Below are 25,781 nucleotides of genomic sequence, written 5' to 3' on the forward strand. Positions count from 1 at the left end.
CCCACCCATCGTCCCTCCCCGCCCTGCCGCCCTGGGAACTCCCAGACCGTCTGTGCGGCCCCGGGACTCGCTTTCTCCTCCCTCCTTCCACTTGGGCTAGGGCGGCGGCAGCGGGGGCGGCAGATACCATCACCGGAGGAGGCAGCTGCGGCGGAGCCGGTAATGGGCCTAGGGGTGGGGGGCGGAGGGTGCCTCCTCGTCCTTTCTCGGGATCGGCCCCCGGGCGACTGTGGAGGAGTGGTCAACCCAGAGCCGCGCGGATGGAGGGGTCAGAAATGAGGGAGGCACGGACGGCAGCGGTCGGGGGGCGGGGAGCTAGAGCGCCGCCGGGAAGGGAAAGAGTCGGGAGAGGTGTGGGAGCCGGGGGCACGGAGGACGCGGGCCCGGACTGCGGGGGCAGCTTAAGGGAGACCGACGAGCGGCTTAGAAGCCGGCAGGAATTCGGATTGCGGGTTGAGTTCGGAATGGAGTGGAGATGATGTAGGATGGAGGGAAGTGAAGGAAGGGGAGGGGGGAAATAGAAGAAAATGTGGGAGGAGTGGTTGGGAATTTGTGGGTAGCAGGCAGGAAAGGATGGGGAGCTGGGTAGGGGCTGCAGACGCTTGGAGTGAGCAGGAAGATTAGCAGGAGTCAGAGTGAAAAGGTACCCCAGCGCTGAAGGGTTCAGCGGGGGTGTCCATGAAGGGGAACTGGTGACTGGACATGTCCTTTCAACCCAGGTTCCTGAGGTCTCCCATTTTTTTTTGTGGTGTTGTGTGGGAAAACGAAAGCATCAGTTGCCCTAGTTGCTAGTTGGATCTTTTTTCACAGGCCCAAACACGCAGCCGACTGCCATCCATTCCTTTTAGTGCCGCGGTCTTGATGCATCCTTTTAAAGGGAGCTAGAGTGGCAATGTGACACACACACGGTTCTTAAGTATGAAACGTTAGAAGTTATCCCCGAGAGACACAGTGTCCCCATGTCTTGCAGTTTTCAGTTCAAGGTAAATCCATCGTTAATTCAGATTTTCCTTTTCTTTTACCGGCTTTCCAATTTGCAAATGTCCAGAGCCAGGAGGGTGTCGATGTGAGCCAGGGTTATAAACGACTGGAGATCCTTGAGAGTTCATGGGTCCTGCAGCACCACCTTCCAGGTCTCCCACAAAGATCTCGTGCCCTTCACAGGATGGGAGTTTAGACGTGGAAAGCCAGATCCTCACCTTGTGTCAGTGAAGGGATGAAACCAGAGGGAAGGTTGGAGGGGAAAAGCTTCCTTGAAATTCCTAGTTTTAACAAAATGTTTTCACTTGAGCACCTTGTTAGTTCATGATCCTGGTTATCACAAGGACACATGGAGCCACAAAATTCATAGTATTTGAGGAGCAGCTCACAATATTTTGTAAAAAGAGAAACAGGACTGGGCATCTTATTTAGGTTGATCCTAACACTTAGCAGCAAGCTTTCCTTCCTCTAATCCAGCTATACATGGTAGTGCTGACATCTTACTAGAGATTTTCGGCCCTTGACCTTTAGCAGAAGGTTGGGTTCCAGTCGAGTAGAAGTGGGATGTGAGAGGTACCTCGTCTTATTTTGGACTCATCTAGGAGAGAGATTTCATTACCTAAACTCTGTCAATACATTCTGCATCCACAGAATTAGGGGAGGGGCAGTTCCTTTCTTGCTAGTCTCACATATGCTGGGTTTTGGGGTTTGAGGGCGGTTATAGGAATCCTGACAGGCCTGAAAAGGCTTAAGCTTAGTACTAAAATACATATATGCTGTAAATCTGTTTTATTTGGTGCTAGCCTAATCTCTTCTATATACTGTGGATCTGAATCATTTTGTATACATTTGGGAAACGTTCAACTAGCAGAAATACTTAGGAAAAGGCAGTAAGGCATGCAGCTAGAAAGTGTCAGCTGACCTTTCATTTTAATGGCACAAAAGCTTCTATAGCGGTTTGCGTTATTTTCTCCAAAAGCATTTATTCTTTGAGTTGGTCATTTTGACAGTTAACTGTCAGTTATGACCTGCATTTTCAGTCTCATCTTGATTATTTCGGTATGGGTTAAGTGCTTGGAGTATAAGTTATAAGTGTTTTTCTTGAACATAGGCATTGATCCTCTGCCAAAGAATAAATAGTTGAGAGAGGTGGGGATGACTGATTTCTAACTGTGGTTGGAAAGGCAGTTGAATTGATAAATTGAAAAGTGGAACCCATTGTTGTTATTGCTATTTCAGAAAAGGATTTCTTCAGGCCACAGTGGAAGTAGATGGGAGGTTTCTTGGTGCCCAGTGGACATCTTTATCTCACAAGTCAAGTTCACTCCAGAGAGCTGGACAAGGAAAGCTGGGTTGGAATCTTAAGTTATACTGGTTCTTAGGACAGAATTTTTGGATTTTTTTTTTTTCTTTTTGATAAGAATGAGTTAATGGCAGAAAAAGTGATGCTAACATCCTGGATAGGGTGAAAAGAGCTCAGTCAGTGTGCACATTACTTACATATATTATTTTATATTACATATATTACATTACATTACTTACCCATTCAGATGATTCTCAGACATTTTAAGGAAAATATTTTTCTCCCAGGTTTTGCATCTTTTTTTCTTCTTTCTTACTAGCCTCCTCCTATCATTGCCCAGAAACCTCTTTTCCAGAAATGGGAGTGAGGAAGACGTAGAAAAAAAAGAAGAGAAAGCAGCCAGTAATCCTGGCCGCCCAGAGTGCACAAAAAGTGACCTGAAGGGAAAAGATACCCTGGGGGCAGCTGGGTTAAGACAGTGGAGGATTACATTAAAGCACCATCTTGGACCAGACTCAATCACACGCAGGGCTTAAAGAGGAACATTCAGAAGGAACCCACACTCCTGGAAGTAAAGGGTCACCAGAACAGAGGACAAGAGTGCACATTTGCTTACCTGGTGGTCCAGTGGCTCCAGACTCTGCCTTCCAACGCAGGGGGCATTGGTTCAATCCCTGGTTGGGGAACTAAGATCCCACATGGCACAGGATGCTGCCAAAAAAATATAAATAAGTAAATAAGACTTGTTTTAAAACTTCATTTAAAAACAAATCTATTACTCAATGGACATGAGTTTGAGTAAACTCCGGGAGTTGGTGATGGACAGGGAGGCCTGGTGTGCTGCAGTCCATGGGGTTGCAAAGAGTTGGACACGACTGAGCAACTGAACTGATGAGTACCTTCAGGCTTAGGAACAAGGCACTTTCCTAGTGGCAGTATTAACTGATTCTCAGTTAAAACTGAAGCTGGACTTCAGTCCTTTCTAAGAAAGATTTTGAACTCAGGTCAGCATTTTTATATGGTCAATAAGATTTTTTGGTGGGGAGGAAATGTTGAGTTCAGTGGTCAACATTGTTTTTCTTTTTTTATTCCTCCCCATAAGTACTCCATAGCGAGGGTCTCACCTCCTCCAATAATAGAATGAAATGAGATTTGAAATCTTAACCTTAAATAAAAGTCCATGGCTCTCTCCATTCTTACCCATGTCCTAGGAATGTCGTGACCCAAGATCATGTCCTAACCCAAGATCATGTCCTAAGAATGTGATCTCCTAAAATGGGTAACCTGAAGAACAAAATTGATACTTTGGGCTCATTTTTAAATTTAATTACAATTTGTATCTAGTACTTGATTTTTTTTTCTTTCAGGCCAGTTTATTTCAGGAATGTGCTGGTCTGAGACCTATGAGGACAGGTTTCTTAGGTGCATCTTGTGACTTGAATTTTTATGAGATCTGGCTAGGTAAATTAAGAAATACCTAAAGTACTTATTAGGTCTGGTTGACTGTGGAGCTGAACCAAGAGCCGGCAAATTGCTTCCAAAACACAGTCTAGAAAATCAGCACTGTAGCAGGCACCTCTTGACACCACAGTATATTCTGGGGAGCTGCTCTGCAGTCATGCCGCCCTGGCTTTCTGGGCAGTGTTGTTATTCCTGCTGCATAATTAGCAACTAGTGAGATCATAGTCTGGGGAGATTCTGGCATTACTGAGGCAGAGCAGGGAGCTTTCGCATCATCATATGTGGCCCCGGCTCTGACAGCGTTTCTTTGGAGCAGATTCTTATCGTTGGGAACTCAAGTCCAAAGATGGAGGAGAAAGATCTGTCCCTGGGAAATGGACTGTCCCAGACTCCTTGGTTGTGTGGCAGCACGTTGAAAACACTGCCTGCCATAATAATGTAACCAGAGTAAATCGTCACTTCTTTGCTATTTGTCATGCCCTTGCCAGTTTCTTTATAGAGGGCAAGGATTGTGAAGGAAAGTCTTCTTGCAGAGGGGATGATGGTAGGTCAACCGAGCCCCGGTTTATGGAGCAGTAGGCAATTGGGAAAGAGTCTGGGTTTTGAAGCCAGTACAGTTTCTAAATTCAGTCCATTCCTTCCCCCCATACCACCCCAACCCCCCTTCAGTCCATTCTTTAGAATCTAATTTGTCCTTTTCAGGAGCCTGGTGAGACACTTTACATTTGTGAAGATCTGAGTAAAGCATTTCCCTGTGTACTTTGAAATTGAAAGCCTACAGCAGTGTCTCCCAAAGTGTGTTCCGAATCCTTCGCCCTGTAAGATACTCTAGAAACAAAGGATTACAGATGTGCGGAAGCCCTGCCTTCTGTTTCCTCTTACCCTTCCCCAGGTTCTTTAACATATTAAAAGTCTCTAAAAGGTCTTTGTAAAAGCACTTTTCTTAAGTACTTTGACACAGCAGTCTTATTTCCATGTAAAAGCTATTAATATATTCATATCGTGTGTGTTGGGGGGTGGGGTGTGTGTTAGTCGCTCAGTTGTGATGGACTGTAGCCCACCAGGGGCTTCTATGTCCATGGAATTCTCCCGGCAAGAGTACTGCAGTGGGTTGCCATTCCCTTCTCCAGAGGATCTTTCCACCCCAGGGACTGAACCTGGACGTTACAAGCGAATTCTTTACCGTCTGAAATTCTTTACCTGGGGGCACCAGGGAAGCCCCCCACCCTACTCCTGTCTCCAATTTTCAGATACTATAAAAATTCACTTGTAGGAGGAAACTGAGGCACACTGACACGTGCCCCCTGCCCCCCACGCACACCCTAGGCCTCTATTAATTAATATGTGTGGAACTAGTTTATTTAGTGGGTACACTTTGGGAAATACCAGGCTATATTTCCAGAAAAATAATTGGATCTAGTATAGGTTGAGGCATAGCCTAATTCTGCCTTTGATCCCCAGTCCCTCCTGCGGGCCCTGTGGAGAGCTCTCCTGGGCAAGCAGAAGAGCACTACTGTTATCCCAGGGCTAATAAAGCCTTGAGCCCAGCTGGCTTGGAACCAAAGGCCTTCACTCCACTGGGAAAGTTGCTGCTGTTACTCATCTCATTATTCGAAGAGTGATTGAGGCTGGAGGGGCTAGGGAGAAACAGAAGGAGGGTGCTGACTGGAGTAAGTAAAGATATGACCTTGTCTCAAGAGAGCAGATGTCTGTGCCAGTGACTCCGGGGCCTGCTTTCTGCACTTGGAGAGCTGTGTGTATAGGCCTGGGAGTGGTCTGTCTCAGGACTGGCGTGCTGATTCCTCGTCTCCCCTGGGCAGAATCCTGATGCACCTGGCTACCTGCTGGTGAGCAGGGGCTTTGGGGCCGACGTGGTGGGCTCCCCCAAGGAAACCCCTTTGAAACCAATGGATGCATTCACGGGCTCGGGTCTCAAGAGAAAGTTTGATGATGTGGATGTGGGCTCGTCAGTTTCCAACTCCGATGATGAGATCTCCAGCAGTGACAGTGCCGACAGCTGCGACAGCCTCAATCCTCCTACGTCTGCCAGCTTCACACGTGAGTGAGCCGCTCCCTGCCAGCCTGCAGCCCCGTCCCCCAAGCAGTGGAGCCCTTTGCAGCTCTCACGACAGCTTCTGTCCAGCTTGGGGATTTGTCCTTAGTTGTAATCTCTCCCACTCTTAGCTCAGTCGTGCTCTTTGGAGGACCTCATTGCTCTAATATCATAGACTTAAGTGGGATTTATTCTAGCTGATTTTACTTGGGCTGTGATTTTTGGGTCCCCAGAATGGGTCGAATTAAACTGAAGAAGGAAGAGTCCAGGAGTTTACCCTTTCCCACCAGAATCCCATATAGTTACACAAAATTGTAGCTCTAGCAAGAAGTAAATGCTTACTGCCTGATGAGGCAACTGGGGCATCTCAACGCTTCTTAATTCTTACAGTTCAGTTAGTTTCTTGGAAGGAACTTCTGATTCTATAAATCAGGGATTATCTGTGGGCTAAATCTGGCCCACTGTCCGTTTTCATAAATAAAGTTTTATTGGAACACAGCCACAATACCCAGTGTCTACGGTGGCTTTCATGCTACAACAGCAGAGGTGAGTAGTTGCAAGAGGCCTTGTGGCCTGCAAAACCTAAAATATTTACTACCTGGACCTTTACAGAAGAAGTTTGCCATCTACTGCTATAGATCAGCACTGTCCAGGGAGAGTTCCCTGCTGGTTCCCTAGTGGTTAGGATTTGGCACTTTGACTGCTGTGACCTAGACTCAATCCCTGGTCAGGAAACTGACCTACAACCCGTGTAGGCTACACAACCTGTGTGGTATGGCCAAAACAAAAAGATGTGGTCCAAAAGAATTTTCTGCTATGATAGAGTGTTCTGTATCTGTATTGTCCAGTTATGGTAGGCATTAGCCATATGTGGCTATTGAGTGCTTAAAGTGTGATTAGTGTAACTGAGGACCTGAATTTTAAGTTTTTATTTCATTTTAAGTACGTTGTCACATGTAGCTGCTGTATTGCACAGTGAAGTTGTATAGATTGTTAAATCCCGAAAAGATTACCTACCTACATTTCTCTTCCTAACTGATCTCTAAAAATAGATTTTGTGGTCATCTGTTTGGCAGAAGTCAGCCAGGAGGCAGTGGTATGGACCTGGTGATGGTCAAGGTCCTTTCCAACTGTGCATTTAAGGTTTGAAGATTTGGAAGGTCTCAAGGTACAAGGAGCACCTTTGGAGAACAGTTGAGAGCCTAGATGGATGAGAAAGAATGAGGTCCTCCAACAGGCCCTCTCTGGGTTAATAAAACTTTCTGTGCTCCCTTCTCAGCCACATCCATCTTGAAGCGGCAGAAGCAGCTGCGGAGGAAAAGTGTGCGATTTGACCAGGTGACTGTGTACTACTTTGCTCGGCGCCAGGGTTTTACCAGTGTGCCCAGCCAGGGCGGCAGCTCTCTGGGCATGGCCCAGCGCCATAACTCTGTACGCAGCTACACACTCTGTGAGTTTGCTCAGGAGCAGGAGGTGAACCATCGGGAGATTCTTCGTGAACACTTGAAGGAGGAGAAACTGCATGCCAAGAAGATGAAGGTGCCTAAGGGGTCTGGGGTCTGATACTTCCCCTGTGTCAAGAAAAAGCAGAAAACCATCTAGGTCTATTGTGTTTTTCTTTTTTGTTTGTTTGGTTTGGTTTGGTTTTGGACTGTTGCCTTTGGTATGTAGAGATGCCACATCTTTCTAATGAAGAATCTCAGATTTGGAATCAAATCTCAGTCTGAGACACTATTGTCTGTGGTAGAGAGTCTTGCAGAGACTCCCTAGAATTCCCTACCCTTCCCCCATCTATCACTGTTAAAAATTTGAATGACTACCTGAAGACATTCAGGTCTGCCACCCCTGGACCTTAGGAAGCACAGTGTTTCCATTTCTCATCAAATGATTGTCCATTGGCTTGATGTACAGAACATGTGTTGAATCTTTTGGATGCTTTGAAAGGATGCTGCCAATTCTGTACCTCCCCTTGCTTCTAGATGATAGGTTTTCAGGTATAAACAATAGCCTTACCAAATAGTTATTTTGATTTGTGTAGTACTGGGCCTGCAGTCTGCTGCTGCTCAGGAGAGCAGGGCTGGAAGGCCCACCTCAGATTTCTCTTTAATAGCTCCACATTTGCTCTTTGTACCACCTGGCACTCAGCTGTGGTTTCCACCAGTCTGCAAAATATTGCCCCCAGAGTTCCTAGTTCCAAGCTTGGAGAACACTGCTTCAGGCCTGGCTGAGTTTCTTGTGGGCTCAAAGCATGCAGACCCATGTTAAAACAGGTGGCTGCTTTATTTCCAGGGTCATGAGTGAAATCCTGATGAGACACACAGTGCAGGAAGGTTGGAGAACCAGTGACAGAGGTTGTATATGAACTAATCTCAGTGCTCTGTCCCTTTGAGAGCTCTGTGTCTGCTGCCCGCAGTCCACGCCTCAAACCTTACACCTGTTTTTCTAACTACAGTGACATTCAGGCTTCCCTGTCTTCGGTCTGAGAAATTCCATCACTGACCTATCACCTTCCTGCTGCTATAGCAACAGCTGAGCAAATAAACTTGTCATCATTTGCCATGAAGGCTTTTTTCCTTCTGTGTCAAGAGAACACCCTTACTTTGGACCAGTTTACTATTTTCTTAGAAATCTTTCCTATCTTTAGCACTTTATAGAAGAGGCAGTTGTTCTCAAAAATAATACATTTTGCATCTCCCATATGCCATCTAATATTTGTTTTCCCTTCCAAGGACTTCCATCAAGAAAAACAAAAACACTGATGCTTTGCATCAGCATTAGTACCTACAATTTTTCTAACATTTTTATTACTTTCTTTGGCCTTTTAGCCATATGGAATTCATTCTTAACAAATAGTATGAATTGGGAATCTAACTTATTTCTTTTTTCCCGAAAGAATAGACAGTTATCCCAATACCATTTAATGACTAGAATCTTTCTCACTGATTTGAAGTGTTCTTCTGTTAGGCTATATTAAATTCTCCTGTCTGTCTACATGGTTTCTTTCTATTGCACTTCTAATCTCTTTCCTTTGATAGGATATCAAGGAGGGGAGGGAGGTGCTTCGGAGGAAGCCAACCCTGGTGAAATGGGCAGGAGCAATGCTCAGGTCTGCAGGAAGGCCCCTCGTAGTTGGCCTGCCTGCAACAGAAAGAATAGATGTGGGGTTCCCCAGAAGCGCCACTTTATTTCTCTCATTCCTCTTCTCACCTCCCACAAACAGACAAAGAGAGCAGGTTTGTGGCTTATTAGCCGGGTCTGTTGCGTCACATCTCTCCCAGGAGTTACTCCTTTACCAGCATCTTCTGACTGGCTGATGAAATGAGCCAGACCCGCCAGTAGCTTGGCTTTCATCCTGCCAGCAGCTTCCAGAGCCCTGGGGATCGTGAGGCCTCATTTTCTTTACCTGAACTCTCGAGTGGGTTTTCAGAACTCATTCAGCCACAAATTGTCTTCAGCCTGTCCTTCCACTCAGATCGCCCTTCCTGCCTCTTTGTCCTTCTTAGCCAGAGAACCCAGATTCCTTCCTGCAGAGAGTACATGCAGTATTATATTTGCCACCCTACCTCACATGCAGCTTTCCTTTGAAACCAAATAAAAAGGATTAGAAGTGAGAAAGAGGGAATTCCCTGGTGGTCCACTGGTTAGTACCTCAGCACTTTCACTGCTGAGGGCCCAGGTTCAATCCCTGGTCTAGGAACTAAGATTCCTGAATCCATGCAGCATGGCCGAAGAAAAAAAAAGGAAAAAGAATATATTTCTTTTAGGCCATGGGAAATGAGGGCTTTCGTGATAGCCGTTGATAACTTGGCTCACTTTAAAATGAAGCTCTTCTGTGTATGCTCAGATTATTACTCAGACTGTGAGGATTCAGGTTCATTGACAAAGACATGATAGGTAGCCTTGTACTACACCTTAATGTACTCTTCCCGGAATTGTGGTTTTGGGTCCTTCGGAGTGCAAACGAACAGGTGTTTTGCAAGGCTGTTTACAGCCAAGGAATGTCCATCCATTGAAGTGCCTTCTCTTCGTCCATGTATTAGATGGCAGGTAGCTGAGGGGCACCAGGCTGGAAATGGAGGGTGTAACTGGGGGGAAAATTACCTTCTTGGGGGGAGGGTGAGACAGATCTGGAGAAACTCTGAGCCAGAAAGGTGGTGCTGCAGAGTGCTCCTGCCCTCCTGCTCTAGACTCTTCTCTGGACTGACTGTCCGGCATGGTAGGCACTTGCCACACTAGTGGCTATTGAACTTAATTAAAATGGGAGAAAGGTTGCAGTTCACCTTGTCGGTTGCACTAGCCCCATTTACCGTGCTCAGGAGCCACGTGTGTGCGGGACAGGCTGCCTGGACGCCTGCGTGGAGGTTCGCTTGGCCTGACCTGCTCTGGTTGCGCCCGGTGAGGAGGCTCCTGCTGATCCTGCTCTGGCACCTGACCTTCCTTCCTGTCTCTTGGCAGCTGACCAAGAACGGAACGGTGGAGTCAGTGGAGGCCGACGGCCTGACGCTGGACGATGTTTCAGATGAAGACATCGATGTGGAAAATGTGGAGGTGGATGATTACTTCTTCCTGCAGCCTCTGCCCACCAAGCGGCGACGCGCCCTGTTGCGGGCTTCTGGGGTCCACCGCATCGATGCTGAAGAGAAGCAAGAACTTCGAGCCATCCGCCTGTCGCGGGAAGAGTGTGGCTGTGACTGTCGACTGTATTGTGATCCAGAAGCATGTGCCTGCAGCCAGGCTGGGATTAAGTGCCAGGTCAGTCCTCCCTGACCTGTGGTGGCATAGTGACCATAGTGTGGTCACCTGACCACAGGTGACCTGTGACCCCTGGCACCCCAGAGTCAGGGGTGTTGTCTGGTGTGGGTGCCAGTGAATGTGGGGGGGTCCCTGTGTAGGGGGTAGCACTCCTCATTCTGCAGCCCTCCTCCACCAACAAAGAAAACAAGTATGGCAGGATTCTTAGGCTGTGGAGATAGGGATAATTTTTTTTTTTTTCCTGTGTCTCTCACCTCAGAGATGATAAGAAGCAGTTGTCAGCACCTGGAGGAACTGGGTTAGTAAGTTTCACATTTAGTAGCTGTCCCTAAATACTGACTGATTCCTTGTAAACAGAAGCAAAGAACTGAGGTAGGCTTTAGATTTTATCCTACAAATACTTCCTCATGGTACCTCTAGTCCAGTTTTGTAAAAATCAGAATAGTCCTCAGAATCTGTAACTCAGAATCAGATTTGGGCTGAAATCCCCAGCATCCTGAAAGATAGCATCGTTTCCCAGAGAGCTTCTGACAAGAGACAGTTTGGAAGACAAATCTCAACTGGAAAATGGCAAAGAATATTTATCTGGAACCTGTATACTGAGGCTATCAGTCCTGAGTCCTTGGGGTAGAATTTATCCTAACCTTTTCTTATTTTCAGGTTGTATCAGATAACTATAACAGGTCTGACCAGATAATGCTTTTCAGACTAAGTGCCATAGCGAATTGGTCTGTTACACACAGGGCTGAGGATACTTCTAAGAAATGGACTTTTCCCAAAAAGTGGAATGGAGAGTTCTAGAAGTTGATAGCATAGGAAGACATTGTGTATTTGTCCATATTTATTGTCTGTTCGCATTTTTATTTTTGGTATGTGTGCGGTTTTTTCATCTGGAGAATTCAAAGGGGAGAGGAGGAGGGAGAAAGCATGTCTTTCCCAGATATCCCTGTTGTGTAAGCTGATTGTCTTGATGACTGCTTGCAAACCCAGCTGGCCAACCATCAGGGGAAAATGAAGCAAGGAGGGAAAACTGGCCATTATTTTGTTTGAACCATCACTCTAGCATCTTAGCCAACAGAGGCACTCACTTTTGCCTAGTTTCCCAGGAGTGTATTGCCTTAGACTGGATAGGTCTTCTACATCCTTTTCCATCCCTGTCGTCAAAGAACAGGCTTGGGCCCTGGCCTTTGGTTTTCTTAATAAAGTAGGTAAGTTATGGAAGAGTCTCAGGGGTCCCTGCATTTCATTTTCTCTGAGAATTGTCAGCTTTCAGAGAGTTCTCTCTGGACTTGTAACTGGAAGGGCTCTTTGACATGCTCTTTGTCTATTTTTTTGTTCAGAAGAAACAAAGCCCTAGGAGAGAGATGGCTTTCCTTGAGGTCACACTTACTAATTAGTGGCTGAGCTGGAATTAAAAGGCAGGTAGTGTGGTAGCTCACAGGGCAGGCTATTTTTTTTTTTTTAAGGTTTTTAAACTTTTTATTTTGTATTGGGGTATAGCCAATTAGCAGTGTTGTGACAGTTTTCAGGTTAACAGCTAAGAAACTCAGCCATACATATACATGTATGCATTGTATACATGTATTTATTCTCCCCCAAGAAGTTATGTTTTGAATCCGCTGTTTCTCTTCTAAGAAGACCTCAAACTCTGACACCCTGTGTCCGCCAGCTAACGTCTCCTATCTCATCTGGCCTCAACCACCTTGTCTTCTCCTCAGGTGGATCGCATGTCCTTTCCATGTGGCTGCTCCCGGGATGGCTGTGGCAACATGGCTGGGCGCATTGAATTCAATCCAATCCGGGTCCGGACTCATTACCTCCACACCATCATGAAGCTGGAGCTGGAGAGCAAGCGGCAGGTGAGCCGCCCGCCAGCCCCAGATGAGGAGCCCTCTCCCACCACCAGCTGCAGCCTGGCAGCAGCACAGGGTGCGGAAACACAGGACTTCCAGGAGTTCATTGCCGAGAACGAGACGGCGGTGATGCACCTGCAGAGCGCGGAGGAACTGGAGCGGCTCAAGGCGGAGGAGGACTCCAGCGGCTCCAGCGCCAGCCTGGACTCCGGCATCGAGAGCCTGGGCGTGTGCATCCTGGAGGAGCCCCTGGCCGTCCCGGAAGAGCTGTGCCCGGGCCTCACTGCCCCCATTCTCATCCAGGCTCAGCTGCCCCCGGGCTCCTCCGTGCTGTGTTTTGCTGAGAACTCGGACCACCCGACCGCCTCTGCCGTGAACAGCCCATCCTATTTGAACAGTGGGCCCCTGGTCTACTACCAGGTGGAGCAGAGGCCAGTCCTGGGGGTGAAAGGAGAGCCTGGGACGGAAGAAGGCCCACCCTCCTTCCCCAAGGAAAAGGATCTGAATGTCTTCTCTCTCCCTGTTACCTCACTGGTGGCTTGTGGCCCCACAGACCCAGCTGCCCTCTGTAAATCAGAGGTGGGGAAAACAGCCACTCTAGAAGCACTCGTGCCCGAAGATTGTAACCCCAAGGAGCCTGGGAGCGAAGACTGTCGCCCCTCCTGGTCCCCCTCAAGCCTCCCCATGTGCACGGACAGGGAAGAGGGCTGTGCAGTGGAGAAGACCCCGCCGCAGAGTGCGGACAGGCCCCCGGAGGAGCCTGCCCTGGAGCTCCCTCTGGCAGTGTGACGCATGGGCGGAGACTGCCTCCCACCCGTTCTCTATTTATTCCCTTATTTTATCTAACACCATTTCAAAAACAAAACTGTAGAAGCAGCTGCTGCTCCTATGTTATTTTATTGGGGTCACTGGGGAAAGGGTGGGAAAGGATTGTTTGTACAAGTATTTTTTAAAGGGCCAACAGAACCAAGGAGACCAGCCCCAGCTCGATCAGGGGACAGTCTTGGGGCAGAGGAGGCTGCATCCTGAGCTTTCTGGGCCTTCGGAACAAAGAACTAGGATCTCACAGGAGGAGCTGGGTAATTCAAGCAGCTATTCACATAGGGACCAGAACACGACAATTTAAACAGCATGACAAAGCCCCTTCCTCTCTTCTGAGCTCCAGGCAGGGTTAAGCTCACCTTCCTCAGCAGTTACTCTGATACCCCACTTTGGTGTATTGTAGTAATACAGTTGAAATTGTCAGCTGGTTGAGGCTAGAGAGGAGGGGGTGAAAGTGTCTCTGCTTCTGTACAAAACCTCTAAGATCTATAAGAATTGAACCTGCCTTCCCTGACCCCCCCTTATTTGGTAAATAAGTTAATATTTGACATTTTTGTTCTCTGACCTGTTCCCCACACTGGGGATTCCTGGTCTTAACTTGAAGTGTTTCTTTCACACGTTTTTAGGTACTAGAGTTAAACTTGTCTTTCCCCCTGCCCCCGCTTTGTCCTTTTTCCTTTGAAGGGAAAGAGCTAGATTGGCTGGGGATGTGGCATCAAGAGCCAGTCTTCCCTATGTGTCTAACCGCAGCTCCATCAGGCAGCTTTAATCTGGGGCTCACACATCCCATGGGAGGCCTATATGGAGCATTAACCTGTGTCCAGAGGAGGCAGCAGGAACAGGCTGCTGTCTGAAAAGATGACTTTCTTTGTGCCGTGCTTGCTTTTTCACCCTAACCCTGCCCTGTTCCCCACCCCTCCCCCCCAAAAATTAAGCTTTAAAGGAGTGTAGGATGTGGCAAGTTCACCAGCTAGTGTTTTTGTGTTACCTTTTGTGTGTGTTCCCTTTTTTGGGTCTACCCTCCTGGTCCCTCTTCGATATACAGGGTTAGAGTTCTTACATTCACATACTGTTCCCAAGAACTGCAAATGCTTATTGGCTCCCTCCATCTTGATATATAAAGATTGTAAGCCACACCAGTTCCTAAATGCTTCCTGCAGCTCCCAGGTTCTAAGAAGTCAAGTTCTAACTGTAACTTTTGAGGTCTATAGAGTGGAACTCAGATTCTGTTCGTACCTTTATTAGGGGGGACATGGTTCCTGTTCTCTCATGTCCAGTTTATGTTCCAAGATGTGCTCCACTGAACACTGAATTCTTTTCACTAGCAAAGTTATCACTGCCTCTGTTGTTTTTTTTTTTTTTTTATGGCTCTTTGCTTCTGTTTGAAAAGGGAGGCATTAGGGAGCAAAACACTCTAGCATCCTTCACACTATGCTTCATTACTGGTATGGTTTTTGACCAGGAAAAGACAAAGTATAAACCTTTTTTTTTTTTTTTTTGGTGGAGGAGGTAACTGTTCCTACTGTTTTGCTTATAAAGCCTTTTCTTGTGAGATCTTAAGGCCCCAGTGTCTGAAAGCAACCTTTATGTATGTATATCACAGTAGCATTTCACCTATCAAACCTAAACTGAGCCTGAAAGGCCTTATATTCAACATGGATACATCCTTTTAACTTATTTTGCCTCTCCTATTCATTCCTGTTTTTGCTGGTTTTACATTTGTAGGTGAATTAATAAGCCATAGGCCCTTATCTCTCCTCTAGGCTCACAAAACAGTCCTAAGCACCTGTGAAATAGGTGCTATCCTCAACTGAGCTACACTCTGCCACCTTAGACTGGTCCCCTCAGACAGAAGGTTGAACTTTAGTTGGGAATTTGACTCTGGAGATGAAGCTTTCTAGAAGTTTGTGTCAGAAGGGGAGGGTGAGTGCTGTATCTTCCCTCCTTTGGAGGGCGCCAGCCTAAGCTAGGAAGTGGATTCACCTGTTTAATAAGACATTTGGGATCAGACCAAGAAGCTCAAACTAATTAAACTCATTGCCAACCCCCAAGATAATAAATCCCTCCCTTCATTAACTACAGTTCTGACTCACCTGTCCCAACCTTTTAAATGCTAAATATTAACATTAACAATCTTGTTAAGCAAAGGGCCTTTTATGCAACCTAGTCCATCTCGTTTCTGGTGCTACCTGAGCTGGACAGACAGAATTACAGTGCATGGTTGCTAGAAAGGCTAGGCTGCTGACCACAAAAGCAGAGCTTCAGTGCTGCTTAGACTAGGTGGGATAAAAGAAATCCAGATAAATCACTCATTACAACTCTTAATATTTTCCAATTTCCTTTCTCACATACTGTACACAGGTAGTATTTTCAATGTGAATCCAAAGCTTGTCTGGTTCTCTGAAAAAAAAAAAGATTTAATTTTTTTTTTGCTTTTAGGTCCTTTACATTGTGATAATGCTGTATTTAAAGAAAATATTTAAATGTAATATTAAAGAAATATTCAAAAGAATGGTGTTTTCTTCTTTATCTTGGCAGACCACAATTCAGTTACTTGTTAGAGAAAAGATGCTTCTTTAGTACTATATATAAAACCAATTAGGTCAGTTAAGGATTAATGTTAACAATAGGGATGTTTTACAATGGAAAAATAGAACATTCTATGGAGCATCAAGAGCTTCACTTGCATCATGTGCCCTTAGGCGCCTCTTCAGCTGGAGCAAGTCTTGATCTGCCCTGTTGGAGCTTTTCTGACTCAGTCCCTACTCTTGGGGCCTACTTTTCAATTCCATGGCTTTATGTGTGTGTGCGTGTGTATATATTCCTGTTTGCTGTCTTAAAATCCAGCAAGAGCATCAACTTCACATCAGGTTTTTTTGTTATTTCCATCCCATCAGAAGGTTCTATTCCAACCAATTATCTCTCCGTTAGGTTATGAGAATCAGTCCTGTAAAAGGAACATTAGTAACTGGGGGATGTGTAAGTCATTTCCAGCAACTGGTTTCAGGCAGTCTTTACTTGAGTTTAAAAACAGTGCTTCATGCATTTACAATAAATTACTACAGGTCACTGATACACACAGAGAAAAGCTGAACCCAACTTACTGTCTCAGTGTAGACCTCTGGGGCTGGGCAGTGATTAGTACCTTAACAAGACTGATCCATGGGCCAAAGAAGGCAGCCACTGTCAGTTACAGAGGGATCGCTGCAACACAGTGGAGGTAGCAAAGAGTTTAAGATCCACAGCCCAGAAATTAAGACAAGGGAAGTGAAGGCTGTAAACACTTGGGGAGAAAGTCAAGAAGCACTTGCATTTCCTTTTATCTTTTCCATTAGAATGTTCCCGTAAGTTATTCACTTACAGAAAAATAAAAGAGCTCAAAAGGATTTGAAAAAACAGGAAGTGGTCATTCCAGTCCCAGTGAGGGGAACAACAGAAGCAACAAATCCCTATTTTTGGTCATGCCAAAGTGTTGGGGGGGGCACCCAAGTACATGCGTGGATGTAAAGGCTCCAGTATAAGCAGTGCTCCTGCCTGCACCAGCTGGGACCTGGCTTGAACAAAAGCAGCTGTGAAGATTAGCGAGTAAGTCCTAGGCCAAATGAGGATTTCCTCCTGGGATCTGAACTTAAAACACCACAGTTAAGACCAGTAGAGAGGCTGCTGCCAGCTCCAACGAATTCTGAGGAAGTTGGGATGGCCCCTCTCATCGGCCACCCCACTAAGAGGGTTTCTTTCAGTTCCAGCTCCCACGTGGGCACCACGCCGTGAAGCCCATGGCACAGGTTCCTCTGTCTCCCACACCTAACGGTGCACACAGACTTCGCTGACAAGTGCTGTTTGGTCCCACGCTGCTGGGCTGTGACTGCAGGACGCCGCCAGCCACTGCATGTCCACTCAGCGCCTTGACCCAACGTAGTTGATGGAAAGCAGGACCACGTTGTGTAGCAAGAGGGACAGCTCAGTTTCTGAAAACACCATCAACGTTAATGGTTTGGCCAGGGAACAGTTCGCCTTCCAGCTACCCTGTTGTGCAGAGCATGATACCAGAGGCGGGAAGCCAAATGCAGGGAGGTGAGACACTTAAGAAGCCATTGTCCTCGAAGCCCCACTGCTCAGCTCCAGTCCCTGCAGGTTTGCTTTCTTTCAAGTATACCTGTATTTACTTGATTCTCATGTGATGGCAGCAGAAAATTCATTAATGGTAACGGTACTTAACAGCACTGTCACCCTTAGGATTTTTCTGGTAGAAGCTGGTCCTCAAGGGGCATTTCTTAGCCACAAGGAGATTAGGAGGCCTACCTGGACGTTCAGAGGCTTAGAGAATAACTAGGCAAAGGTTCCAAACAGGAGCCCCACAAGCCTAACACCCATCCATGGATACTTTTCATTTAGCAAGGTGAGTGTCTTTGTTTTGAATTTGAATGCCTTTGGACTAGTACTTCTGTCCTGGAACAATTCTGCTCTGTACATGGCACCCCAATCCAGTACTTTTGCCTGGAGAATCCTATGGATGGAGGAGCCTGGTGGGCTGCAGTCCATGGGGTCGCTAAGAGTCAGACACGACTGAGTGACTTCACTTTCACTTTTCACTTTCATGCATGGAGAAGGAAATGGCAACCCACTCCAGTGTTCTTGCCTGGAGAATCCCAGGGACAGGGGAGCCTGGCGGCCTGCCATCTCTGGGGTCGCAGAGTCGGACACGACTGAAGCAACTTAGCAGCAGCAGCACTCCCTCCCTCCCCAAGTCACGTGGCAACGTCTGGAGACATTTTTGGTTGTCACCACTGTGTCGGGGGATGCTACTGGCATCTAGTAGACAGAGGCCAGGGATATCGCTATGTCGTTCTAGAGTGCACAGCACAGCCCCCAACAACAAAGCTATCAATAGCACCAGGGTTGAGAAAGCCTGCTTCATGCTCAGACTTCCACACTGCCCAGTCCTCCCTGTCTTGCACAGTCTACTTCATTAGCTGCCTGTAGGCAAGTGACTGCGCCCTTTCAATTAGACACACAGGTTAGATAAGGGTCTCACACTATTTAATAATTAACTCCCAAATTACCTTAGAAGAGAATACAAAAATGACTTGGCTTTTTGTTGCATTAACCGTAGGGATTTGTCTTACCTTTCAGGCTGCAGGAAATCTGTAGCCATTCTCCCAGCCAAGTTCGACACCTCTCTTCAGCAATATGGGTGGAATTCAGGCCACGAAGATAACAAGCCTATACCACTCAGAAGAGAAAACAATCCTTAACTATCACAGAGCGAGTATGCCAAGGAAGTGTGAACCCACAAAGAATCCAAAATCCCCTCTAAAAAAGTTAAAACCTCAACCCTACAAGAAACCTTTCACCATAGCGATATGAACTCTGATGGACAAGATGAGAAGTGGAAAGGCCTATATAATCTAAATCAGTAGATCTAAAATGTAGCATTCTTGATTTTTGAAGGACCAGAAGAAAAGACACATCAACCAAAATTACTGCAGGGAGTTTCTTCCCACGAGTTAAGTTCAGTCAAGAAAAAAGATGTAGAAATGAAATGAGAGAATGAAGAGCCTGGACTCTGATATAACGAGAGACAGGAGCTCCCTGGAAACTCCCAGCCCCTGAGAGCCCACCAAGGACTGTGGGTTGATACTTCAATGAAGCACTTACCGACTTCACCTCCTGAGCAGTCAGCTGGCCAACCCCCAGCTTTGCCAAAGCCTTGTCCAGTTGGTGGATTACAGTGGTGTGAGTCTTTAAACGGTGTCTCAATAAGACAGAAGGCAGATAAGGTGTGAGAAGCATGGCTCGACTCAAGGCTTTCTGTGACACAACAATATAGGGGAAGGAAGGCAACTTGGTGTTACTGTAAGACCTGGAGCGAGGTGAGGCCATGGAAGAGAGAAAGCCTCAAAGTGCTCACCATCTGCAAAGCACGGAGCTGGTCCACGCCCAGAGGATGGTTAGCGAAACACTCTCTCAGAGCCAGGATATCATGTACTGCTGGATGGGTACCACGTTGCATCTTGGAGAGGTAAGAGATGGGAAGACGTTAGGAAGGTCCTGACTAGCCCTTTTACCTAGTTTTAGTGCACACTGCATCTACCAAGATTCTTGGTTTGCAGGAAGGCTTAACTGGAGGAATACCTTGGTGCACAACTCTGTCATATGCCACTGGAGTCCTGCATCAGAAATGAGAGGGACAACTTTTTCTAAATAACAAAGGATTGCTGGGTGGGACTGCTTCCGGAGAGCATGATAGATATCTAAGAAATCAATTTGTTGCTTTGGGGTCCAGAAATGTTGGATCAGCAGTTGCCTAGGAAACAGGTACCTGAAAAGAAAAGGAATTACAAAGTCACTTGCTGAAACTAGCATCTTTCAAAGTGAGCTAAGAGCATTTAGCAGACATGAATGCTAGGAGGAAGAGATGGAAACACTTTTTCCCTACCTTACTGTTCTTTCCTGAAAATGAGAGTCAGATCAAGGTTTAAAGATACACTGAAGCCCGATTCAAGCAATATTAGTGAGGTTTATGTAAAAGGAAACAGTGTAAGAGACTAGCCTTGCACACAGCAATCAGACAAATGACTCCTTTTGAGCCAAAGCGTGTGAAGAACATATTTTGGACAGAGCTTCAAAGCTGGAGAGCATCACTGTTTGTGATGCTGACAACTTCAAACTGTTCACTGTCCCTGTGTGCATACAAAATGGAATTTCTTTAATTCATTTCTCTACAAATGTGGTGGTTTTAAAACATGGTCACAAATTCCCTGGCACTCTTCTCATTTGAGCAGTGAAGTCTAATATCCCTGGCTTTTAAAACACAAGTGACTGCATCAACCAAGAGAATAGAGCAGAACTCAGTCTTTGTGACTTTCAATTGGCTAAGTTTTAAAAGGTCATGCAGATTCTTATTTGCTGAAACAGTCATTCTTGGAGCCCTGAGCTGCCATGTCAGAAGTCCCACTATCCTGAAGCTACCACACTACAGAGACCACAGGTAGGCACTTGAGTTGACAGTCCCAGTCTTCCAAAGCCATCTCTGCTAAAGCACCAGGCCTAAGAGTGACCTTAGACTGTCCTGACTAGTCCATTCACCAGTTAGGTGTTACTGAGGAACCTCTGTCAACACCACACTGGAGGAAAATCATTTACCCACCTGAGCCCTGCCCAAATTCCTGCCCCATAAATTCATGAAAATGCTGAATGTTTCAAGCTTTTAAGCTTTGAGGTTGTTCTATAGCAATAAATAACTAGCATAGCATGTAAGATCATAGTTTAAAACTGTCATCTTTGGATATAAGGTAAAGTAATAAAGATTGATATCATCAGAATAAGAAATGCATTTTTCTCCAGAAGGAAAAAAAAATGTCCTAAGTTGCTATGCCTCTCAGGGAGTGAGTGGGCTGTGCCTCTAGGGATGATGGAAAAGATCATTATCTTATTTCACATCACACAGGAACAGCTAAGAGGCCAGGATACCTACTCCTACAGCCGTTCCAGTAACCCAGGTGGCTTTTATGAACTTTGGCCTAATGAGAAAACTGGAGCAGAAGTTTGATAACCTCTGCCTAGATTCTGAAATGGAAAGCTCTTCATTTGTAATTTTTAAAAAATCTACATATCTTCAACATGCTGGGGAGACAGAACTCTGTACTCACATTAGCAAGAAGACCAGGTAGTTGGCAAAAGGTGGAATGGAAAGAATACCTAGGAAAAGACACTTGGTGACGTCTCGACGAAACTAAGCAGAAATAAACACAGATGCAGTTTTAACCCAAGTGTTTGATACAACGGACAATCCCTCCACCCCACTATGCAGTAAACTTCTATTTTAGCCCAGATGAAGATCAAGGTTATTTCTATCTGCCTCTGGATAGAAATAACCTTGTTCCTTTAGGACAAGAAGCCCTGACCTGTCTGTTCACTTTTGTATTCCAAACACTGTCTAGTACAGGGCCTGACATTAGACCAAATCCCTCAATAAATTCTTCCTGACCTATAGAATGGGTCCTAGATTGTTATTCTCAGCTTCAAATCTACCAACAAGTCATCACCAAATACTACCTCCCTGCTGTCTTTTGGATCCTTCCGTGTAAAATTTTGTATGTTCAGAAACAAACTGGATTTTACTGTTTACAACTTTTACCCAGAAAGTGTGCCAAAAACTCTATGGAGCTGTGTTTGGGGGGTGGGGGTGAGGGGGTGGCGCGGCAGTGCGGTGCTCACAAATGAACTGATTTTGCCAAATGATCTGATCTCCTGGCAAGGGGCAACAGCTTGGTCAGTAGTGAAGAAAATAGGAAAGAAAAAACTTGAGATCTGGGTTAACTTTAATTATCTCACCATGAACTTCTGGTATCTGTCCTTGGTGCATACGTACCTGTCTCAAATGCTCCATCTCCCGGTATGGAAGTTGATGAAACTTTATATTATGCTTCCACATATTTGTCTTTATTCTTCTAGCCTTTTTGGCATCGGCCCATAACATCTGCAATCCTGCCTCATTAAAGGAGAGGACAGAGTGTGACATTATCCCAATTGGATTATCACAGACTTTTGCTCCACGTTCATCCACAAGACACACTTGTCCCTCCCTCCCTAACAATACTGTAAATCAAAGCTTTAAACTAGGTCACCTGAAACTCTTGTGAGGCTGACCTATATTTCATTTCTTATCCTTCTCCCTTCTGCCTCCTACTAATCTCTGCCCCCTATCAACCTCTGCCCCCAGAGTATCACCTCTCTTCATGCCAAGATGGTGTTCTGTGATCTACCAGGGAATGGTCTCCCCCTTCTGGTTCATTACTCACTCCCTTTTTAAAATAAAAATTCAGTGACCTTTAACCTCAGTAAGTCTTGCCTAATTTATCCTGTGTATTTCTCAACCAGATATTAACTCATTTCCTCTCTAGAACACTTTTATAATTACTAGAATTCAACACACTTCTAAGATTGCCTTTTCTCTCCATTCCAAGATAATCCTTACACTGATCTAGGACTTTAGTTTTTAAAAATGTTTTCCTATTTATCAATGAAATTGTATAATATCTAGGTTAGCTTCAAAGTAATACAGGAGAAAGCCAATGTATAAATGAAATAAGACTGGTGGCCAGGAGTCAATAATTGTGGAAGTGAGGTTGAGAATACGAAAGTTCATTATATTACTCTACTTCTGTGTATGTTTAAAAATTTCCAGAATATAAGGCTTAAAAACAACCAAAATGTTTTCAGACTTTTTTTTTTGTTTGATTCTAGTATAAACTGGGGAGCAGACAAAGCAGCCACTCTTATCTCCACTGTACAGCTTTTACAAGTCCATGAAGCTAGTAGTAATTATGATAATATTCAGGGCTGACAATGTGAAAGTTAACTATAATTGATATTACAATAGAAGTACAGAGTATAATAGTTATAGCTACACTTACTGAGTACTTACTATGAATCAGGTCCTAAGGAGCTTACATGTAAGAATTTATTTAATCTTCATAACCATGCGGTCAATGGGTAGGTTCTATTACTACCCTCATTTTACAAATGAGAAAACCAAAGAACAGAGAGGTTAGGTAACAAGTCCAGTCACACAGGTAGTATGACAAGCTGGGATTTGAACCCAGGCAGTCTGGCTTCAGAGTGGATGCTTGACATTATACCATCTCTTAGTAACTAGCAGAGCTCTGATTTTAACTCAGACATTCAGAAACCAAGTACATACAGTGCTCTTTTCACAACATGCCACCGAGGAGAGATCTGTGACAATATTAAACCACGTTTTCGTACAAGCCAAGTGAACTGATAAATCACAGGGCAGGTCTGTGCAGCTATGGATCTCTGCCTTGTGCATGACAAATAATTTCTATTATAGGCAGACATCTGGTTAAGCAAAGTGCAAAAATACCTATATTCCTCCTAGGTGTTGTGAGAAGTTGTTTCACATATTACCCTTCTAGAAACATCCTCAGGAAGCTCTAACTTGTAAGAAGTAGTTTAATGCTCAAGCATTTATGAAACACAAGACACACCAGCTCACACCCCCATGCAGAGCCGGAAATGATCTTACTTATTCTCCCTGACACTGCCCAAGAGCTGATCCAATAGATTTTTATTTTAGTTTTGTCTTTACCTTTCATGAAGATTGTATACAGGACATAGAAGCGGGGGAAATGACGACCCAAGAAACGATGGTATTTCCCGTTAATCACTTTTGTCTTGGTCACCACATAAGAGATCAAGCTCTTCACATCTGCCTTTGGAGAAAGATGAAGCTTTGAAGACCTACAAGGAAGATGAAAGAGACTATCTGGGAACCAGCCCTGGAACCTGCTTCTCCGCTGCTGCTGCTGCTAAGTCACTTCAGTCGTGTCCGACTCTGTGCGACCCTAGAGACGGCAGCCCACCAGGCTCCCCCGTCCCTGGGATTCTCCAGGCAAGAACACTGGAGTGGGTTGCCATTTCCTTCTCCAATGCATGAAAGTGAAAAGTGAAAGTGAAGTCGCTCAGCTGTGTCCAACCCTCAGCGACCCCATGGACTGCAGCCTTCCCGGCTCCTCCATCCATGGGATTTTCCAGGCAAGAGTAGTGGAGTGGGGTGCCATTGCCTTCTCCGTGCTTCTCCGCAGGGGTCCGTAAACGTAAAACACAGGCTTCAGAGAATGTATGCTAAGACCTGAAACTTCTGAAATCCAAGGAACATCTTGAGATCACGGAGAGAGAAGCAATTAGACTGAGAAAAACAGATAAGGCAGATAAGAGGCCAGACAAGAATGAATATCGGGGGAGTGGTGAGCGTGGAGAAAGCAGAAGGCCTGAGGGACAATTTGGGCAGCAGGCTAAAGCCAGAGAGGTGAGATCCAGGTAAGCAGCAGAAAAATCTTGAGCCGAAAAAGGTCGGCTCAGGACACGTGGAGAATTCAGGCAACACGCGGCGCTGAGAACTGAGAGGGTCAGGAAGCCAGGTCTCTAGCAGGGATACGGGTGCGACTTCTTAGCAGAAGAATAGAAATCCAGGGGCCAGGGCGTGGAGCCCTGAGAATTAAGACAGCATGCAAACAATATTGAGACACTGGCAGGGCCTGAACGTCAAAAATGTTTTTCTCTCTCCAAGTCCCTCACCGAGGGGCCCCCCAGGTCAGGCCAGAGCGAACAAACTGCAGCCTTCGGACGACATATAGTCCAGGGGGCACCGCCGAACCCCACAAAGCAGCCCGAGCCCAACACACTCTGGACAGCGCCATCTTCACAGCGAGGGAGGGGCAGACAGGGAAAAGTCGTCTTCAGGTCAAAGTTCCCGTACGCTGCGTTCCTTCGCCGACGCATGCGCCTTTCCTGAGAGCTCATTGGTAACCATAGGCCGCTCTCCTCGCGCGCCCCCGCGGCGAGCCGTGGACGCAAAGGCTAAGAGCGGAAGGAGGTTTGGGATTGGATGCCACCAGCACTTCCTGGTTTAGAGGCGCCAGAACCCGGCTATCCCAGAGAGAGCGAGGGAGTATCTGCCCTTGGTTGGGATGTGGTTCTGCGAAGTTCCCTCTTGGAGGGTCTGGTGACCCCTGGAGCAGCTCTAGGGCCTCCAGGTTTCCTGGCACCGTCGCCCTTGTTTTCTGTCCGTGTGGCGCCAGGCTTTGGGGCTTTGGCGCGGCAGGTGCCAGAGGTCAGTTAGGCACGGCCTCTGGCCACGGCTCCTCCTTGGTCCTGGGAGGACCCCCGGCGCCCTCTAGTGCCAGTCAAGGTCTGGCCGCGAAGGTTGGCGGTCTGGGAGCGGCCCCTGCGTGGACCAACCACTTACGCCGTTCCCTTTTGTGGGCGTTTTTCAAAGTAGGTCTGTGGGAATAATGTCTTTCATTACGTGCCTCCTGAAGACCAAGCTTGGGTCTCAGCCTTAATGGCACTTTTGTGAGAGGCTGGCTCTGACCAGAAGGACATGCATTTTCTCCCATTACCCCCCGTAATTTCTTTATAGCATTTAACCACATCGTTTATACGTTTGTTTCTTTTGACCAGGTGCCTGAACCAGCCTGAGGACAAGCACCTTCTTGCCTTAGTTACTGTTGTACTGTAACGCCACCGCTAGATGTCGTGCCTGTCGCCTGAAGTGAAGTCGCTCAGTCGTGTCCGACTCTTTGCGATCCCTTGGACTGTAGCCTACCAGTCTCCTCCGTCCATGCAATTTTCCAGGCAAGAGTACTGGAGTGGGTTGCCATTTCCTTCACCAGAGGATCTTCCCGACCCGGGGATGGAACCTGGGTCTCCCGCATTAGTAGTTGCCCGCCCAATAAACATGTTTGACTACATTCATTAATCCCTGAAATTGGGAGGGATTGGCAGAAGTGATGTTGCAGGAAAGGGGAACCCCAGCTAGGGGCAGAGAGTGGGTTTTCATCTAATAATCGGAAATGAATTGTATGAGGAGATACATATGCTGACAAAGCAAGATACTTTATTAGGTAATGGCGTCTGGACAGAGAGCAGCAGGGTAAGGGAACCTAGAACTGCTCTGCCACTTGGCTCAGCCTCAGGTTTTATGATGATGGAGTTAGTTTTCTGGTTGTCTCTGGCAGATTATTCTAAG

The 25,781-nt window shown here is 46.2% G+C and overlaps 2 protein-coding genes and 1 long non-coding RNA gene across 3 annotated transcripts; 2 read left to right on the forward strand and 1 right to left on the reverse strand.

Annotated features, from left to right (window-relative positions):
* The first annotated feature begins 36 nt into the window (after positions 1 to 36).
* CSRNP2 (cysteine and serine rich nuclear protein 2) lies at positions 37 to 15,617 on the forward strand. The gene is made up of 5 exons (XM_052639989.1): positions 37 to 159; positions 5,566 to 5,803; positions 7,078 to 7,337; positions 10,254 to 10,550; positions 12,269 to 15,617. Exons 2-5 carry the CDS (start codon positions 5,653 to 5,655, stop codon positions 13,190 to 13,192), a joined length of 1,632 nt encoding a protein of 543 aa, XP_052495949.1. The 5' UTR covers positions 37 to 159; positions 5,566 to 5,652; the 3' UTR covers positions 13,193 to 15,617.
* A 1,368-nt stretch (positions 15,618 to 16,985) lies between these two features.
* LETMD1 (LETM1 domain containing 1) lies at positions 16,986 to 24,461 on the reverse strand. The gene is made up of 9 exons (XM_052639990.1): positions 24,329 to 24,461; positions 23,340 to 23,491; positions 21,600 to 21,715; positions 20,878 to 20,960; positions 19,361 to 19,547; positions 19,137 to 19,238; positions 18,884 to 19,036; positions 18,352 to 18,448; positions 16,986 to 17,193 (listed from the first exon to the last, which is right to left on the reverse strand). The coding sequence occupies exons 1-9, from the start codon at positions 24,448 to 24,450 to the stop codon at positions 17,123 to 17,125; spliced, it is 1,083 nt and encodes a 360-aa protein (XP_052495950.1). The 5' UTR covers positions 24,451 to 24,461; the 3' UTR covers positions 16,986 to 17,122.
* A 454-nt stretch (positions 24,462 to 24,915) lies between these two features.
* On the forward strand, positions 24,916 to 25,503 carry LOC128048883 (uncharacterized). The gene is made up of 2 exons (XR_008199409.1): positions 24,916 to 25,027; positions 25,214 to 25,503. It is a non-coding gene; the product is annotated as an uncharacterized LOC128048883 (long non-coding RNA).
* Positions 25,504 to 25,781: the final 278 nt, after the last annotated feature.

This window comes from Budorcas taxicolor, chromosome 5 (genome assembly GCF_023091745.1).
Source record: "Budorcas taxicolor isolate Tak-1 chromosome 5, Takin1.1, whole genome shotgun sequence".
Lineage (NCBI taxonomy): Eukaryota > Metazoa > Chordata > Mammalia > Artiodactyla > Bovidae > Budorcas > Budorcas taxicolor.

What these genes read in the sequence shown, in the direction of transcription:
- LETMD1 (XM_052639990.1), bottom strand. Translation starts at nt 24,450, where the DNA reads ATGGCGCTGTCCAGAGTGTGTTGGGCTCGGGCTGCTTTGTGGGGTTCG. An exon ending in GTATACAATCTTCATGAAAG is followed by an intron (nt 21,716 to 23,339) that starts GTAAAGACAAAA and finishes TTAATGAGGCAG; the next exon opens with GATTGCAGATGTTATGGGCC. An exon ending in GATTTCCTGCAGCCTGAAAG is followed by an intron (nt 17,194 to 18,351) that starts GTAAGACAAATC and finishes TGGTGTTTTCAG; the next exon opens with AAACTGAGCTGTCCCTCTTG.
- CSRNP2 (XM_052639989.1), top strand. Translation starts at nt 5,653, where the DNA reads ATGGATGCATTCACGGGCTCGGGTCTCAAGAGAAAGTTTGATGATGTG. An exon ending in TACGTCTGCCAGCTTCACAC is followed by an intron (nt 5,804 to 7,077) that starts GTGAGTGAGCCG and finishes CTCCCTTCTCAG; the next exon opens with CCACATCCATCTTGAAGCGG. An exon ending in AGGCTGGGATTAAGTGCCAG is followed by an intron (nt 10,551 to 12,268) that starts GTCAGTCCTCCC and finishes TCTTCTCCTCAG; the next exon opens with GTGGATCGCATGTCCTTTCC.